General features: G+C 50.8%; 2 protein-coding genes and 1 pseudogene across 2 annotated transcripts; 1 reads left to right on the top strand and 2 right to left on the bottom strand.

Annotated features, from left to right (window-relative positions):
- Window positions 1-1,829: 1,829 nt before the first annotated feature.
- Window positions 1,830-5,618, bottom strand: Hip14 (palmitoyltransferase Hip14). The gene is made up of 4 exons (XM_003745764.1): window positions 5,390-5,618; window positions 3,997-4,116; window positions 3,707-3,859; window positions 1,830-3,456 (listed from the first exon to the last, which is right to left on the bottom strand). The coding sequence occupies exons 2-4, from the start codon at window positions 4,114-4,116 to the stop codon at window positions 2,044-2,046; spliced, it is 1,686 nt and encodes a 561-aa protein (XP_003745812.1). The 5' UTR covers window positions 5,390-5,618; the 3' UTR covers window positions 1,830-2,043.
- Window positions 5,619-6,947: 1,329 nt separating this feature from the next.
- On the top strand, window positions 6,948-11,340 carry LOC100906169 (uncharacterized). The gene is made up of 12 exons (XM_003745861.2): window positions 6,948-7,025; window positions 7,644-7,849; window positions 7,952-8,074; window positions 8,179-8,544; window positions 8,661-8,887; window positions 9,024-9,268; window positions 9,385-9,482; window positions 9,593-9,714; window positions 10,112-10,253; window positions 10,357-10,503; window positions 10,722-10,826; window positions 10,906-11,340. Exons 2-12 carry the CDS (start codon window positions 7,661-7,663, stop codon window positions 11,089-11,091), a joined length of 1,950 nt encoding a protein of 649 aa, XP_003745909.2. The 5' UTR covers window positions 6,948-7,025; window positions 7,644-7,660; the 3' UTR covers window positions 11,092-11,340.
- Window positions 11,341-12,316: 976 nt separating this feature from the next.
- LOC100906022 (tubby-related protein 3 pseudogene) overlaps window positions 12,317-12,467 on the bottom strand; it is a 1,355-nt pseudogene continuing 1,204 nt past the window's right edge.

Genomic DNA, 12,467 nt, shown 5'->3' with positions numbered 1-12,467 from the left:
CACCAACTTCCCACAAATGAGCATTTGGAAGAACAGTGATCAGGTTTCAAACCGTGAGGGTCTTGTGCCTAGAGAGTTCCACAGAGCATTGAAAGAAGTGTGTCTCAATGGATGAATGATTCGTTTCAAATCCATTTTGTACTCTTGACAAGAGGCTTGTCTGATCTTAGATGGACGAGAAAGAAAATCCGTCAAGTCTGAGAATTCAAGGCGAGAAATCTCCAACTGCGCTGATCTCGGAGCCACTAGTCGCGACCCTTTCCGAGCTATGGCTGCTGAGAATATTGTACTTGAAATCGTAAGATTCGAATGGACCACCCCGTACATATGTATAATGATAATAATAATGATCGAATATCTAGCGAGCGAGGGAAAATGTTTGAGTCGGCTTCCGGAGACAAGCGAGCGGGCGAGTTTTTCCAGGGGGTCTCGCTCGAGGCTCAGAAGGGCGACGCCACTGCTATAAACGGTTCCCTGGATATCGGGGAAACCGGCCTTGGCTGGTGATTCCTTTCCACTATGGAGGAGGACCAAGGAGTTGATTCGATAACTTTGAAAATAATTAGCGTTGATGGAATAATCGAATATCATAATCAGAATCATCGATAATGATAATTCAGAGAAAAAGATCAAGAATCTAATATTAGTATCACGTCTTCATCTCAAGAAGGCTCGACTTCTTCCGGGAGGATGGAGACATTGTTCCTCAGGGTTCCGAACTCCAAGAGATATGGATTAGATTGGAGCAATCGACCGATGTATCATAAGCCTGGGCAAGGACGCAAACTTGAGAATGCACTCTTCCTCCTCCGGCTTGCATACCCCGCTGCGCGGAGAACAGATCTGAGATTGTTCATCTTCAGTTCTCGACTCCCTCCCGCTGCCCTGATGATGTTCCCCGTCTTGACTGTGCCTACGGATCCTCTCTCGACCTTATATGTTTCCCCCGAGTAATTCCGCCGGCCGAGCGGGATCGACGTACGATTTCCCCGGCTCTCGAATTCGGGAAATAAGCATCGTAGCTCTGTTAGGAAGCGGTCTCGCTCCCGAGCTATCTATCGAAGAAGGAGTCTCCAAAAGTTGTAAAAGCTGACGTGGATTTTATTGAACAGATTCTGCTTCCTTACCCGGACTCTACTTCTTTCTTATTCGCGTCGCGTTGTCATTATCATCAGAAGAGATATGTACATCCAATTCCACAATGATCTCATGTCAGCTCATCACGGCTTTGCGAAGCAGCTCACGTCAGGAATCACCGGCTGCGACTAATCTGTCGGTGGCTCTGAACAGCTTCTCTACACCGAAACTGCAAAAGCTCAGCTCGCATGCCAAAAATCGTCAAGAGGCGACCCGGTGCGTACCGGAAAATTTCGGAGGGCTCGAAAACTTCGCAACGTCAGCTATATCGGGAGCGTCTGCGTTGGGCGCGTTCGCAGAGCTCGCTGGGGAAAACGGGAGCATGGTGTTCTCGAAGAGCTCTCTGAATCATTCCATCGATTTCGTTCTGTGCATCCTTTCGATAAGTTCTCCACTCGAGCTTATGCCGAGCAGCCTCTGTCTCATTCATGTTTGTCCCTATATATTTACACTGGTTGCCGACGATGTCGAGCTATCCGATCGAAGCGCGGAGAAATCCCCGACCGCCAAAATCGAAAATAGCTCCTATCGCAGTAAATTCTCTGTCGTCTGGTGCTTTGGGTCTCCCCCATCCCATCCAAACGCTATCCGTGCGAGTGAGAGAGCCGAGCGCTCCCGCCACGGTTTGGAAGCGTCGCTTATCGCTAACGGGGGACTCGGTGGAATGCGTTTGAGTTAAAAAAACTAGCTCCAGGCCATCCGCGACTTCGTTCTATTCGGAATAGCACAAATCATCTACAGATAGTGTACATTCAGTCGTTTCGCCGCGTCTATAGGCTAGAGATCCACGGGGCCTGGTTCCTTAGGGAGGCGGCTGGGGACTCCACATTGAGCCATTCGAATCGAGAGCAAACCGAGGGAACTCCTGGGCCGCGACCGAGCTTCAGAACCAGACCTCTGCTGTTCTCACACTTCCTCGTGATTCATGAGAGGGCACTCGGCGTCGTCGAGAGCATGGATCCGGGTCCAATCGGTCGTCCGTCGACCGAGCTCGAAGAAATCGACGAAATTGTTCCAAGCACCTTTTTTGGCAAATGGCGAAACCACGTTGCCGCTCTGGTCGCGACTGAAGTGCTTGTATCGACCGCAGTTCATTCTCTCATTGGTTGTCATACCGAGCAATACTATCTGATACATCTGACAGAAGAACAGGCAGATGACCCAAACTGTGTGCAGTAGGACGTTCGCCGTGACCCATGAAACCCAACCGCTCGACATTATCACGGTGAATAGAGGGGTCTGCTCGCTTTTCACCTCAAAATATGCGTATATCGCGTGCCACATGAACCCCAGCATAATGCATAGAAACAAAAGATACAGCATGAAGTTTTTGTGATTTTTGGCGCCGATGCAATTAGCCACCCACGGACAATGATGATCGAAGCGAGCCACGCAACAATCGCAGATCGAACAATGCTTCGACCGAAGAGGCTTCCGCACCAAACACGAACTGCAGAAAACGGCCGTATCGAAACCGTCGCGTTCGGCGAGCTCGATTATGGTTCGATATTGGTTATCGCGATCCTTGGGAATGATTCCCGGGTCCGCCCTCCACGACCGCCAGAAGTTGTAGAAGAGTCCAATCGAAAAGATCAAAAACAACATCTGCATCTCGAGCTGCACGTATTGCGAGAGCTCGACGAACCATGTGACGTACAACCAAAACTTTGTCGCCAGATACGTGCACACGGGTACGTAGTCCATGCTCAAGTACTTGGTCAGGGTTCCGGCACCGATGATGGTCAACGCAAGGAAGAGCACCTTGAGTATGGGTACAAGCTCACTTTGGAGAATACTGCCGACGGCCAGGAACCCGAAGAATGGAACGCACATCACAAGCCACTGGTTCAAGAGCTTGTTGCGAGGAATTTTGCAGATTGTTTTCGGTTGTTCGGCGTGGAGCAGCTTATTCAAAAGGAACGTCTGGTTGCTCCGGCTCGCCATGTCCTTTGGTGTCATGCCCTGCGCGTTCACAGCGCTCACGTCAGCTCCGGCTTTCAGCAGCTGCATGAGGGCCGTGAGATTTTTCGCATATACCGCCCAATGCAGAGGGGTGTTCTTGTGGACTCGGTCGCTCATCGAATGGCTGGCCCCCAAAGTTAGCAGCAACCTGGTGGGGTCAGCCGACGTCTGAACCCTGTACGTGGTCCACATCAAGGCGGTCATGCCATTGACGTCTTCCAAGTTCACGTTCTCGCCTTTCGCGATCAGATAGGCTACGAGGGGCGTATGTCCAAATTGAGCTGCGAGGTGTATGCAGGCGCAGCCTTCGCCATCACGGATGGACGGGTTCGCGCCATATTTCATCAAGAGTACCACCTGAAAAGCAACGCTTTAAGTAATTAGATTGACCGGGGGACGACATCGACATTGGGGTAGACTCATTTTGCGTCGAGAGCTTGCAGTAAGACGATTCGACTGAGGTCCAGAAAAGGAACGGAGAAGCCTTTGGTGGTTCACTTCCAGCAGGGCCAGACCTTCTGGGGGTCGGCTAGGACGTTTATAGATTGTCTGTTATCCACTCGTCGCATCCATTTTTCTTTCTCGAGTCGATGTCGGATCTGCTCACCATGGACAGATGACCCTGGCGGGTGGCCCAATGGAGCGGTGTGGACTGGAGCTCACCGCCGACCGCATCCACGATTGCGCCCTTGGACGTAAGGTAGTTGACGATCTCGAGACGATTGTTGATGGCGGCCCAATGCAGTAGGGTGACGTTTTCCTGAGCGCATTGAATCAGAAAATTAGACTCCGAGAGTTTGTCGACAAAGACACGAGTTTCTTTTTCTTCCGTTCCGAGTATTTAGCTTGAGTTCCCAGGGCCCGGGAGGTTCAATCTCGACCGGGACCCTTACTCACCGGATCTCTTTCGTTGACGCCATAGCCTTCGCCTTCGACGATTTCTTTAACTCGATCAAATATTCCATATTGTGTCGCCTTGACAATATCAAAGGCAGATCCGGATGACTCATTCGACATCTGATGGCGGATAAAACATATATTACTTTGTGCCCAACAGAAAGCCCCGCTCTAGAAAGCTTCATTTTTCAAGTTTCCCTTTCGAAGCACGAGTGCATTCAATCAAATTAGCGATTATTATCCACGTTCGCTCCGATGATTCTCTGACGTAGACCGACTTCCGCAGAGAAATACGGATGGATAATTTCTAATTACGGAACCCCGAACTGCTCACAGGGGAGTGCGGGGACCACTTCCGGTGAAAGTGGCGACGCTGCCCGCAACTCAGGGAGTCTGAAGCAAAACGAACGAAATCGGACAGAATCGAATGTGACCATAGGAATATCCGAGAAGCATGCCATTGAATATCATTCCAAATGTTTCCTTTCTTCGAATGGCGTTTCGGGAGGGCTCTCCGCCGAGCGAGCCGAAGTGCAGAAAGCGCGGCGACGACGTCTATTATTTTCAAGTCAATCGATACCACTGCGTTGAGAGAGAGCGACGGAGAAACCATGAGGGCCCTAGAGAAAGAGCGCGCTCTATCGATTGATACATTCTCTGCCGGGTTGGAATGATTTATTTTCAGACGGCTTGCTAAACACTAGCTCATTCTCCCTGGGGGAGGAAGTCGGAGAACGCCTCCACAGCTCCGCTCACGACTCGTCCACGGGCTCACGTCCATCTCTGAGTTTCTGATCAGATCTGCGTGGAAAGCCAATAGAAAGCAATAGACTACGTGGGCGATGGAAACTCGACGCGACCAGTTCGACGGAAACTCATCATGCTCATAATCGACTCGGGCAGCCTCCCAGGCTGGTCTGGGGAGTTAAGGGGCTCGAAAGATCCTCGCACAGTTTCATCTCAAGTGCTCGGATAGCTACTCCGGAACGCCAGGCACGTGGACGTCATGCTCGCGTCAAGAGAGTCCGAACGGTGAAACCTGTCCCCGCACACCCGAGACTCCGTCCCCAGATCAGAGGAAATCATAGGATCGTCAGGGAATCGGTCGGAGAAACAAAATTCCCCCTGTTGTCACGCTCAGACTGCAAACTCGAAGCAGCCGGAGAGAGCGCAGAAAATCTTCTGCTGGGAGATGTGCGGTCCGTACAACGGAATAGGGCTGGTGCTGCCACCGGCGAAATATCATCCCGGGGCAGGAGACAATTCTCAGGCGAGCTCTGCCGCTAAGGTAATTCCACCACGTATCCGCGGTGGTAGGGAGTGCCGGAGGGGCAGTCGAGTATACCTAGTGGCCATCGTTCGACAGCAGGAAAAAAACGATTCGAGAGCTCACCTTTGAGTTTACCGGGATCTGCCAACGTTCCAGAAACTTTTCATAGTCGCAGATCCTCGAGAAATGTCTCTGTCCACTTCAACTTCACTACTAGGTACTGTCATAAGTCATGCGAGAGAGCTGTCCCCAAACAAATAAATCGACGGACCACGGGATGTGCGGAATAAACCAATCCTGAGAGTTGGCCCGCAGAGATCTCAACGACTCTCTTGGCCTATTTTCATTCCAAGAAACGTCTCCACCGAGTCGACTCTTTGACGACGCTTCTCATGGATGAGTCAGTCGACTAATTCGCGATTAAGTGGATTCCCCGAGCCTGAACAATGAGTTCCGTCCTTTAGTCACTCGATGTTAGTCCTGTTCTGCCTTCAGGAGAGAGAGATGCGGATCCGCGCTGGACGTCTGGGGGTCTGCGGGCATCTTTGAAAGGACGTCGGAAAATTCATACTCTAATGCGAAGCAGGATGGCCGGCGGAATTATTGGCGACGAAAGGCCGTCGCTGGGTCGCGGGGCGATGGTTCGGATGGTCGTGTTTTTGTGGAGCGATGCGACACTGTCGTCACCAGACCAAATTCTCTTTTGACGCTAATGCGGCTGGTGCTTCGGATGTACCGGGAGAGGAGCACGTTCTATTCGGGCTCGGAATACTTTCAAGCTCAACTCCTCGGACACGAATGGGACCTCAGGTGCGAGCAAATGCGCCGTCGCGTCATCCGTCCTTGTTTATAGATTCTGACTCCATCATCAATGTTCTGAGAGGCATCACGCGCCGGAAGTGACGAAGAACTCATTAAGCTCGTGATGAATGCTATAAGTTCGGACCTTCCTTCGAGATCTCGCTTACAAGGTTAACTTCACCGACGTCATCCCTCTCTGCAGAAATGACGGAAAGCGTTCTTGTAGCGTCGATGGCCCTCCCGAGGGAGAAGATAACTCCTCTCGGTGGGAGCTTCTCGCGGGAGACATCCTCATTCTGCCCCTGGAGTGTCGAGCGTAAGGAGTATTGCCACAGCTAAAAAGGGCCACAGACTCTTCTGCCGAAAGCGCTGACTTGTCCCCCCCTTCTGAGGGACCTTCATGCTGAGAAAAGTATTCTCTCCCCTTCTTTTCGTTTCGCTGCAGAGCTCTACCGGAGAGTTCAGTTCCCCCCTTCAGAAGAGATATCGCTCTCTCGTTAGTTTTTCCTGTACCACTGCGCAATTCAGACGCTTCCCCGACTTAGTCTTCCGGTACTGGTAAATGCCTCCGCGCAGCCCTACGAGCGCAGTTCAAATCTAGTGGACAGTAAACAGGACGTAGCAGACGAATTCCGTCGTTCGAGCCGCGAGCTCGTCAATCCGCTATGCTCCTCGAATCCATTTCACCGCGGGCACACTCAAAACTTGGGCTCGCAGAGGCGAGCTTAGGGAAACCGAACAGCCCGCGTCCCGTCGTAAGTCGAGCTCTGATCAGTTCGCCTTGATCCACTTCATTCTGTCCACACCTGATTAATATCCTCTCCCTCGGATTCGGCCGATCTGGCGGCAGACTTCATGTATAAAACGTAGCTTGGAGAGCAGGACCGATGAACATGGGCAGCATTGTGAGCCGAAATAATTATTTTCCATGATTCTCCGCGTCGTTCGCGCGTCTCAGGTAAGTTTCGGTTATAGAATGGTCTGCCCGATTATGAGAAGCCCCATTAGTACCGACATCGCAACCTTGAGGTCATGAATGGTCCGGTAGTTCCTCCGAATCCCCCTTTGCCGATGAAGGGGATAACCTGTGAGCCGCGCCGGATCCACTTCCTGAGCTCGCTCTGCGCGGGGTTTCTCAAACGCCCAGGAGAACTGCCCTGGCATTCCCATTCGAGGCGCAGACTTGCTAAGGAGATGCGGGGGGCTTAGCGTGGATGGATACCTGATCCTCGGCGAGATCCTTCCTCCGGCAAAGCCCTCTGGATAGACTGTTTACGCTAAAGTACGGACGCCTCTCCGTACAATCAGGAGATGGAGATTAAATTCCAAATGTGCATGATCAAGGAAAGGGGGCCAAAATCCTGCCGTAATTTTCCATCGTTGTGTAGAAGTCTAGACCCCTACAGCGCGTCTCGTTCGACGTAGAAACCCAGGATAGCGCGCCTTCTGCTATTTAGCGGGCTCTTATACCCAGGGGGGGGGGGACCACAGAGGGGGTAACGTATGAATTTTCGGAGTCGACAGTTAAGGATCGTTTCAGCCCTGACTCGAGCGTATCGGCACTGTATCGTTGCAGAAAAGCGACAGCTTGGAATGGCGAGCTCGCCAGAGTCTTCTGTGGCCCCGTCGCCCCCACCTACGGTTCTTGTGAACTTCCAATCGTTGTTGGAACTTAACTTGGCGTACCAAGATCTTGTACAGAAGCTCCTCGACGAACTGCAATCAATCATCGCAGAAAATAATGAGCTGCAGCAAGAAGCCGCTGAAATCTTGGTCATTCAGGCAAGTGAGACGAGGCGATCTGAGTTTTCGCGGGAAGCTCCAAGGCAGAGAAGCCTGAGTCCGAAATATTGAAAAAAAAATAGGTCGCACCTCAATTTTCAGGCGCGGAATCCGAAGACGGCGTCCCGTTCATTCCACCTCCCTTACTTTGTGGATTCCGAAGAGAGGACTCCACCTGTTTCGGAAGACAAGAACCTCAAAGACGCTTTCGGCATCCGACCGCTGGTGAGAATCAGATGGAGTTGATCGCGTTATGATAGAACCGAGTCGTAGACCCCTTATATGTTGGCGAATATTATTTATGTCGGATTATTTCATTCCGTCATCAGGTTCCAACCAGGAAATGGTCGGAGAAAGAATATATCCAGCTCCAAGACGCCGTTTCCGCCAACGTCAAGCGCAGAGTCTCGTCCCGGCTGATCCTGAAGAAGAATACCCTCCAGGAGAAACTGGCAGTTCTCGACGAGAGCAGTAACCGCGCACTGCTCGAAGAGGTCGAGGAAGAACTCTCCGAATTGATGAATTTGAACAAGATGAAACTACTGAGAAAATACAAGCACGAGAGAGTCGATTGGTTGTGTATTTCCGTGATTGACTTTGCCGGCCGCAGAAGCGACGTGGAACTGCAACAAATGTGGGTGAACTACATCTGGCCGAACCTTGAGAACCCCCCTTGGGATCCGGAGTCCATGCAGGTACTTATTCAGATCATCGAAGCCTCCCTACCCCGTTTGTGGGATTCACGCACTTCCTCGAGAAGAGATCTTTTTTCGTGTTTGGCCATGGAACATATCGTATTCTGTTTCCACAGAAACTCGAACAACTCCTCGAAGAGTCAACTGACGGTCGGGACTGGGATCATATTGCTGAGAAATGTCAGAAGCACGTCTTCCAGTGCTGGGAGCTTAGTTCGCAGAACAATGCATACACGAAGCCCGTGAAGACCGCGGGGGACGATCTCATCTGTCTGTACATGAGTCTCCGCTCAATTGACTTTGTTCCCTGGGTCAAACTGGCGGATCTCTTACAACTCACCGCGTGAGTACATGTCAGAGTCATGGAACCGCCGTTTGATGTTATAAAATTTTTCACGGTCCGTGGCTGACGCTTGCTATGACCTCTGCCTCGGGGGGAATTCTAGGCGAATGATCTAGAGTCGCATCCCGGATTTCAGACCATCGAAAGCGATGCGACGCGTAGAGACGGCTCTTTGCGCAACTCACAGGAAATGTTGGACTCTCGAGGAGGACATTCTCTTCATCCTGGCACTATATTTGTATCGAAGTCCGAATTCATGGGAAAACGTCTTCAAATGCATGGAGATGGGGGATAGCCCGAGGAACCATAATCAGTGCTCTTTCCGCCTCGACCACCTTCTCGGGACCATGACTTTCGGATCTGCGATTAAAATCATCGAGGGTGAGCGCTCGATTTTCTGCACGGTTCGATTCATAACGGCCCCAGGATGCTCGCTGGCGTTGGATTTCTATATCATTGTCCTGCGAACGGCTCAGAACTGTTTCATTCTCTTCAAGCCTACAAACATGAACCGCGTCGCGCAGTTCCCCGAAACCGCAAAAAGTCCACTATGGTCCCATGGCTGCTTTCGTTCTTGATGTCAGTTGTCAAAAAGGTGAGGATTTTCCCGATTGATCCAAGCGATCGGGAGCGCTCGATGTAATAGTTCCATGACCGAGTCTGTGAGGCAACCTTACCGGGGAATAATTCTTCCTCCATCAACAGGTTCGGTTGGCTTGCTTCCTCCAAGATGACCCCTATGCAGAACTGCACAAGATTGCTGCCAGATCGGCGAAGAACTGCTTGGTCCTTCTGAACTCCAGACACAGGAATATCGAAAGTGACGCGTAAGTAAGAAGCAAGCCGCCTCGTGATAAACGGGGAAACTCGCCTCTCATGGGCATCTCCTCCCTCCAGATTGGATTTTATGATCGCCAAGGTAATATCGCCCGTTCAGACGAAGCCGAAACCTTGCGCTGTTCCTGGAATTCGAACCATCCATACGGTGATGTTGCCTGTTATAGAAAAAATATTTTAAGGTGAGGAATGCATTCTCTCCCCGTTTCTTTCCATACCGATCGCGAGCTCATCAGGGGTTGCGTCTTTATCTCACTTGTTTCTCTCGGCTGACCTGCGCTCTATCGCGTAGAGCTATATATATTCTTCCGCTGAATGGAAACAGAGCGATCGACTCCCTCCGATCGAACGCCTCTGATCGATCTGAAGAAACACTGTCCTCTGCAGAATGGATTCTCCAACCGACTCCTTGAAAGACTTGCGAGATCCGAACCAAAGAGCCCGCGCACAACGACTACATGAAGTTCTAGATGCAATGACTCAACATAATGTTTTACCTCCCTGTTCGATAATGGTCGAGCCGACCAACGTGAGTGGATTTCCGCTGCGCCTGCAAGAATCCGATATCATCTATGATACATAGATAACTCCGCTGAAGTCTTTGGAGAATGCTGAGAACTGAGTTCTGGTAGGGTATTCTACGGCGCTCTCTGCCCGTCTGGGAAATCGACCCATCGATCGTAAGCTGGATGGAAGAACAGATGAAAACGTCTGAACTATTCCAAAACTTCGAGAGAGCCTTCAACAGCATGTTCGCGATGCCCATAATCGCATCCGAGGTCAGTGTTCATAGATGAAGACGATTTCGTTCCTTACGGAACTGCGCCAGATCCCTCGACTCCGATATGTCGCTATCATCGTTTTGAGAGAAACCTATATAGTTGAATCGCTTTTGCCGTAACAAGGGAGTCGGACACATCTAAATATTTCAAGGATCAACATCGGAAATGTGCATCTCATGGTGGTTTCAATCGAGCTGTCGGTGTGTTCCTTCTAGGTGATTTTGCCGGAAGTCAAACCCTTGAGGATGAGGGTCGCCAACAAGAAGCGCCGGAATATCACTTTCAGGAGAAAACGGGGATCCAAAAAGCCTTGGATCAAGGTAAATCAGGGAGGAATCGCGCATCTCGGGACATTCGCTCCTAGGGAACTCGCAGAATAATTTTCTTTATCCTATTCAGGCTCGCTGGAAAAGATTCCGTGAGATGAAAGCCAACGAGGAGCAGAACGAGGATGCTGAAGGCTCAGATGCTGGGGACCTATCTGAGCCGGAAAGCGGAATCCCTGGCTTCGCTCCGACTCAGACGACAAATGCCGCTCGGTCAACTCCGGGGCCATCGAGCAGAGCTCAGTCTACAAGTTTCTGAGTGAGGAACCCGCGCTTGAGAAAATTGTGATATCTCAACAAGTGCATTTTTACCTACCGATTCCCGAGGGGCCGTGAGCCCCGGCGGGACTCGAGTCCGATTTCTATTTTTAGTGTTATATATTACTGAGTGAGTTCAACCCCCACATGATTGTGGGTTCCATAGAGAAAGGATTCGAAGAAGTTACTCTCGCAAGGGGTAATGAGAAAAATAAAGACATTCGGCGATCTTCGCGGAAGAATCGAACGTTGCATTATTATTCTTCCGAGGCCGTCGTGAAGTCTCCCTGAGGCACGCTATTTGTACGTGATTCTCCAGGATGACTGAGTATCTCGTTGTGGGTTGCGGCCTGAGTAATTTCTCAGGTGATCAGCGGTCATCAGTCAAGGACAGCCAAGACACTGATTTCTCTGTTCGAAATCAGTCTGGAAATCTTCCTCGTCTGCTCCGACTTCTTCTCGTCAGATTACCCGCCTACTTTGACGAGCGCGCGGGAGTGGCTGGTCTGAGATTCTTTCCGAGCGATGCCTATATCTGCGGAATGAATCGATGAATCGCTCGAGGTCAGAGACCTTACTCTGCGATCGCCTTCTTCCTGGAGTCAGCCTCTTACGTCTAGGTTAAAGGGGAGACGCGTGTCTATAGAGGTTCTTTCTCGAGATTCACTAAGTATCTAGGAGGTCATCGAACCCATTATGTTTGAAAGTTTCAACGCAGATTACCAAAAGCCTCATACAATATATGAGGCTTCGAAGTGAAACTTGTTTGAAGTCCTCGAGCAGGACATCAAGAGTTTGGACTCCACCCAGTTAGCTGGCCAATCGGACAATGACCACCGTCGACGGTGAATCCGCGCTGCGGATCGCGCTTACGAGACATACGACGCTTTCACAAGTTTTTGCGAAGGCGGAAGCGCAATGATCATATCGGCTCCGAAAACTGACGACGGAAGCCGATCCACCGTGAGCTACGAGAGCCTCACACCGGGAGCGAAACCCCAGGGCGATCACCTGCGCGATAACATTGAGCCCCGGAACACCTTGATCGACATGCCCCCGTCGATGGGATGCCCAAGACGTGCCCCTTCCCTAACGACGATCACATCCGCGAAATACTGCCTGCACTGAACTGATTCCGAAAGTAAACGACAGAGATCCTATAAGAATTGGGCTCTCTTCCCGGATGGCGAAAAAAAAGCAGAACGATGTACAAACGCGAATATAATTTATTCACAGGCAAGTTTCGAGTCGAAAGAACTCAAGGCGATCGCGAACGCCTGTAATGCGCACATGGGATTGCTATAGTCCATGGAAAAACAGTCCTCGGTGACTCTTCCGAATTGCATCATAATTGTATCGACATCACTCTCATGCACG

Source organism: Galendromus occidentalis, unplaced genomic scaffold, assembly GCF_000255335.2.
Source record: "Galendromus occidentalis unplaced genomic scaffold, Mocc_1.1 scf7180000077485, whole genome shotgun sequence".
NCBI classification, from domain to species: domain Eukaryota; kingdom Metazoa; phylum Arthropoda; class Arachnida; order Mesostigmata; family Phytoseiidae; genus Galendromus; species Galendromus occidentalis.
This window is presented reverse-complemented; position numbering and strand designations above follow the sequence as displayed.

Excerpts from the sequence above, each read along its gene's own strand:
- Hip14 (XM_003745764.1), bottom strand. The coding sequence starts at position 4,116 with ATGTCGAATGAGTCATCCGGATCTGCCTTTGATATTGTCAAGGCGACA. Across the intron at positions 3,860-3,996 it reads GCGTCAACGAAAGAGATCCG|GAAAACGTCACCCTACTGCA; the intron begins GTGAGTAAGGGT and ends CAATGCGCTCAG. Across the intron at positions 3,457-3,706 it reads GCCAGGGTCATCTGTCCATG|GTGGTACTCTTGATGAAATA; the intron begins GTGAGCAGATCC and ends GTTGCTTTTCAG.
- LOC100906169 (XM_003745861.2), top strand. The coding sequence starts at position 7,661 with ATGGCGAGCTCGCCAGAGTCTTCTGTGGCCCCGTCGCCCCCACCTACG. Across the intron at positions 7,850-7,951 it reads CTGAAATCTTGGTCATTCAG|GCGCGGAATCCGAAGACGGC; the intron begins GCAAGTGAGACG and ends CTCAATTTTCAG. Across the intron at positions 8,888-9,023 it reads GATCTCTTACAACTCACCGC|ACCATCGAAAGCGATGCGAC; the intron begins GTGAGTACATGT and ends CCCGGATTTCAG.